Here is a 5,185-nt window from a genome sequence, read left to right as displayed (position 1 = left end):
GGCCGCTGGGATGTGCTCGACCCTGTCTCATGAAGTGGCCGCCAATGCCAGCGGTGGGACCCGAATTCCATGCACTCAAGGTTCCAGGCCAGCAAGCACCAGCTCGCGCAGCGCCTGTGGCTCCCCTTGCGGAAGGCTTACCTTTTGACAATGCCCACAACTACTTGTCAGGCGCCGTCTTTCCGTCACCGCACGTTTTATTGTCCCTTGCAGCTATGCTGACGGAGTTGCAGGGTGTGTTCAACCGAAGCGTGCGACAGCTCATGACTACTTGTGCCAGCCCTCGCGCACAAGGTACGTTTGAACTTGCCGAGATGTATTTCTGACGAATAGCCCAGCTTACCGTACTCAGCGTCAAGCCGGTGCTCAATAACTTGATCTATCAGCGCGCTGACTGCGCGCCAGCAGGAGTCGTGGACATGGGGACGCATATCCTAAGAGGTCTGCTCCAAGATCAGGCCACGCAGAAGGAAGCCCAGGTGCGCGCAGGCGCGGGGGTGCGTGCAGACGGTCATGCAAGACCGACAGCAGGTAGTGCTTGAGGTGGGCAGCAGCTGACATGATGCGCTCTCCCGACAGCGATGCGTCCCTCATACCCGCTAGTGCGTAGGCTGCAGATCTTGCCGCAGCGCCTGCAGCTACACCCCCGACCGCCCTGCCACCCGCGCAGCTCATCAGCGCGGGCGACTGCCAGCGCTTGGCGGGCGTGTCCATCGGCGGGTGGGTCATCGTGTCGCTGTTGTGCGGCGCAGCGCTCGGCGTGGCGGCCACCCTCTTGTTCCAGTGCCTCCGGCGGCGGAGGGACGCGCGCTACATGAGGGAGGCCGATGCAGCGGTGAGCGGCGCAACATGGCAGCAGACCATGTGCGGCTGGGCTGCATGCCGACTGTCCCAGGCCCGCGCGGCCCCCGCAAAACTTCTCACAGACAAGGCCGGAGTGCATGCGGTCCATGCTTGCTAGTGCGGGATTAACTCACTGTCGTCACGCCGCACGCAATACGCGGCCCATTCTGCTTCTTCGTGGGCATGCGCTGCCTTGCAGGACGCCGCCGAGCGCTCGCTGCCCGGCCCCGGCAAGGCGCACCGCACCAGCAGCCCGCAGCTGCGGCAGAAGCTGCCCGTGTCGCGGTCCTCCAGGTCTGCCGCGCTGGGCCTGGGCCCGCTGACCGCCAGCGTGCACGCGGCGCCTAGCAAGAGCGGGCTGCCCGCGGCCACTGCGCGCGCGGCCCGAGAGAGCGCGGCGGGCGGCGTCGGCAGCAGGCAGCAGGATGGGGTTGGCGCCGGCGACACGCGGGTGGCGGATCAGCAGGCGTCCCAGCAAATGGTGGGTACATGACGCCTGCAGCCTCGCGGGAGCATGGGGTCGCTCACGTGGTGCGAGGTTGCGAGGCTGGGCGTGCTTGCAAATGCATTGCGCTCTTACGCGCACTCAGTGCTGCACCTGCGTGCCCCGTTCATGCGCACTCGCAGGAGCTGCGCGGCAGCAGCCACGCCACGGGCGAGCGCCACTCAGATGCCATCCGGCAGTTTGTGTCCACCTCCTACGTGGGCCAGGTGGCGATGGGGCCTGGGGTGCGGGCAACCACGAGAAATCTGGGCGCCTGTAGGGAGGGCGTAGCCCAGGTAGCTCGGCACCAAGGAGGCCCCCTGCCGGCCATGTAGCAGAGCCGCGGAGCTCAGTCGAACGTGGTCCCCCGCCAAGAATCCCTCCCCCCTCTTCTCGCGCCGCACGCTTTTGCACTGCGGCAGGCCGGCTCCCTGGTCTCATCCCACAGCGGAATGGCTGGCCCGCTGCCCGCCATCGCCCCGTCCCCAGAGCTTCCACGCGCACCAGCCCAGCAACCCGTGGCGCCCTCGGAGCAGCCACAGCAGCCGCAGCAGCCGCAGCACGCCGCCGTCGCGGCTGGGCTGGCGGGGTCGGTGGCTGACACCCCGGCGCAGGTGGCGCTGGTGCAGCACGACGTGGATGACTCATACGAATTGGAGGAGCTGGACGCCGACTGGAAGGTGACTTGGTGGGGTGGGGTGGCAATTGGAGAGCCGACTATCATTGTGCAGAACTCGCGCATTGAGGGTGGGAACTCCCAGTGAAGCCAAGGGAGGAGAGCATTCCTGCGGCCGTGCCAGCTCGAACGCTCTGCAGCAACGCCAGCTCTCCTGTCGACCGGGGGTGCGCGCACCCCGCGCTGGGGACTGCCTCGCTCCCCTGGTCGATGCACTCCCAAAGCGAATCGGGGGTCGGCGCTTCCCTGGTCCCAGGCGCTGCTGAGCGACGTGGATAGCCGGCTGGGCACAGCGGGCGCACCCCCAATGGACGCGCGGGAGCGGGCTGTGGCGATCAAGAAGCTGCTCGTGGCCACCGCCACGCGGGGGGTCGACTTTGCTATGGTGCGTGGCAGAGCTGTTGTGTGAGAGGCGGAGCGAGATATCGATTTGCAGGATTGTGTGAGAATGTGGGCGTAAGCATGTGTACATGTGTGTCGTGGTACGCGGAATGTGCATGCCACGAGCTATTTTTGGTGGGTCCGAAGTTGTGATGGAGTGTCCATCGCTGGTTTCCTGCCTTGCCCGTGAAGGGAGGCATTCACGCAGATGCTGAGCGCGTCCCATCTGACAGCCCACGCCTCCGGCTTGCCCCCTCATCATTGCCCAGGGCGCCACTATCGAGGAGGTGCTGCGATTCAGGAACTTCCATGCCGGCAAGCGCGATTGACCCACTTGTTGGGTGATGCCTCAACGAGGCGTCCCTCGGGACATCAAAGTCCTTTGGCATGCAAAGGTCATGACTTGAGGGTTCACAGGCTAGATGCATAGGATCCGCTCTTGTACCGTCCTGCACAGCTCCATCCAAGCGCCTAGCAGTGGGGCGTGGGGATGGGGATGCCTGCCATGCTGCTGATTTGGCGGCTGCCGGTTCTGTTGCTTGTGCGATCAACCCATTGGTGTCTCGCGGGCGACCATACAAGTAAAAACACAGGCCGTGCACTTTTTCTTTCATGACTGCCATGACAGGAATGCGGCTCACGATCACAGTGACCATGTAGATGGACTGGGATGATGAGTTCTGGCCTTGTTCTGGTTGTGAGTGGCGTGCCCCTGGGGCTTGATGCTGCAGCATGCCAGTATTGCAGTGGACAAGGACTACCACGCGCTTTGATGTATATGTGCCGTATAGAGCGCCCTAGGAAAGTGTGGAGCTGGGGGCAACCATTGATGTATTCAAGAGCCCCCCCCCCCGCGTGTGTTGCCCCTGCCTGCCAGCTGCGCTGATTGTGCTCGGATTTCCTTGCCGGCACGGTGGGCCGTGATGTGCCTGGCAGAGTGGCTGTGATTAGTGCCGGTTCGTAATCGCTGCATTGTGACCCCGCGTGTCGAGCTGGAAGTCCTCCCGCAAACACTTCTCCTGAGACGAGGTGGCCGTCCTCGGGCTGCCGTGATAACAAACATCGGCTGGGTATTGATTATGCATTTGGTCTCTAAAACTGTGCGTTCCGTGCCCGCTCCAGATCAGGTCTAAATCAGGTGGCCGGTGCTTGGTTGCTCGCACTTCAAGTTTTGAAGCGCGTGTCGCCGTCTGGAAGCGCGCCTTAGGTCAGGCACTGGCCCCTTGGCGTCCGCCCCAGCCGTTCGCGCCCGTCGGCGCGGCCCTGCACCACAGCGCGTGACCTTGGAGCCGCACGCGCGCCAGCAGCGCGAGTGAAGGCCCCCGCGAATGGAGGACTCGTGCATGTCGCTCCACTCAATGGAGCCGCGCGCCAAGGCGGTCTGGTCCACGCCCGCGCCGCTGCCCGGCGTCGGCAGCGACGCGTCGGCGGCGGGCCGCGGCGGCGACCCGCTGGCCGACGCGCTTGCGCAGCACATGCTGCTGCTGGACATGGATGGCGACCTAAGCTATGAGGACGAAGAGGCCGCCGCCGCCCAGCACCAGCGCCTGCAGCAGCAGGCCGCGCAGACGCGGGGCCCCCACGCCGCCGCCAACCCCGCCGCCGCCGCCGCCGCGCCCGCCCCTGCCGCCGCGGAGCCGCTGCCCGAGCTGCCGCCGCTGCCGGCGCAGCCGCCGTCGCCGGTGCCCGAGGGCAGCGAGGGCGGCGGGTGCGAGTCGCCCTGCGCGGCGGGGGAGTATCAGTCGGAGCCCCTACCCCTGCTGGATGCCGACCTGCTCAGGTCGAAGCACGCGCCCCTCGCGCCCACAGGCTTCACTCCTGCCGAGGTGCGCGCCACGCCGCGGCAGGCGCGCGGGCAGCGCACCGCCGCAGATCAATCAGACCCGACACGGCCCGCACCGCGCCGCCCCGGCTCGGCCACGCGATCGTGCCCATCCCTGCCCGACCCTGCACCTGGCACGCAACCTCCCGCTGCACGTCAGCGACCTTGCACCGTCCATCCCTTGCGCATCGGCGCGCGCGCGTGCGCACAGGCGTGCACACACCAACACGCAAATGCACACACACACACGCACACGCACACACACCCTTCACGCACACACATACACACACACAAACACACACCCACACACACGCACACCAACACCCCACCCCACTCCCACCCGCAGGCCTATGTTGACCGCCAGGAGCGCACCGTGTTTTTCGCCAAGTGCGCCCCCTCGGCTTCCGTCGAGGCCGTCGCGCGCGTGTTTGGCGCCTATGGCGAAGTCGAGGAGATAAACCTCTTCAGACAGTGGTGAGCCCGGGGGGGGCAGGAACCGCAGAAGAGACGGCCGCGCGCCCCGACAGCGCTGCGCGCGCCCGGCAGCCCGGGGCGGCGCGCTCGTGTCTGCTTGCTGGTTCTGGTTTTGCGGGGATGTGGTTCGGGGCGGCCGGCGCCCGCCTCCTGGGGCCGCAGCCGGGCCGGCCGGACGCCTGACGCCGCACACTCCGCGGGTGGGGCGCACGCTTGTCGTTCCCCTGCGCAGGGCACCCCCGACGCCCACGCCCACACCCCCGGCCCCCCAAACTTGCCCACTTCAGGCCGAGCGCCAAGGCCAGCCGCGGCTGCGGCCTGGTGGTGATGAGCACCATGGAGGGCGCCAGCGCGGCGATCGAGGCGCTGCATCGCAAGTTCACGTGGGAGGGCGTGTCCGCCCCCATGGTCTGCGAGCGCTGCTGCGCCGCCCGCCTGGGCGTCAAGGCCGCCACGCAGCACGCGACGCGCGCGCGCCGCACCGCCGCCGCGGCCGCCGCGCGGC

At 67.0% G+C, this 5,185-nt stretch overlaps 2 protein-coding genes across 2 annotated transcripts; both read left to right on the top strand.

The window, feature by feature from the left end:
* Nucleotides 1-419: 419 nt before the first annotated feature.
* On the top strand, nt 420-2,713 carry MNEG_13706 (hypothetical protein; the record flags this gene model as incomplete). Its single annotated transcript, XM_014037823.1, has 7 exons — nt 420-479; nt 671-835; nt 1,043-1,324; nt 1,471-1,572; nt 1,750-2,007; nt 2,260-2,388; nt 2,654-2,713. 7 exons carry the CDS (start codon nt 420-422, stop codon nt 2,711-2,713), a joined length of 1,056 nt encoding a protein of 351 aa, XP_013893277.1.
* Nucleotides 2,714-3,712: 999 nt separating this feature from the next.
* Nucleotides 3,713-4,684, top strand: MNEG_13705 (hypothetical protein; the record flags this gene model as incomplete). Its single annotated transcript, XM_014037822.1, has 2 exons — nt 3,713-4,210; nt 4,553-4,684. 2 exons carry the CDS (start codon nt 3,713-3,715, stop codon nt 4,682-4,684), a joined length of 630 nt encoding a protein of 209 aa, XP_013893276.1.
* Nucleotides 4,685-5,185: the final 501 nt, after the last annotated feature.

The sequence above is a fragment of the Monoraphidium neglectum genome (genome assembly GCF_000611645.1).
Source record: "Monoraphidium neglectum strain SAG 48.87 unplaced genomic scaffold scaffold03993, whole genome shotgun sequence".
In the NCBI taxonomy this organism is placed as follows: domain Eukaryota; kingdom Viridiplantae; phylum Chlorophyta; class Chlorophyceae; order Sphaeropleales; family Selenastraceae; genus Monoraphidium; species Monoraphidium neglectum.
This window is presented reverse-complemented; position numbering and strand designations above follow the sequence as displayed.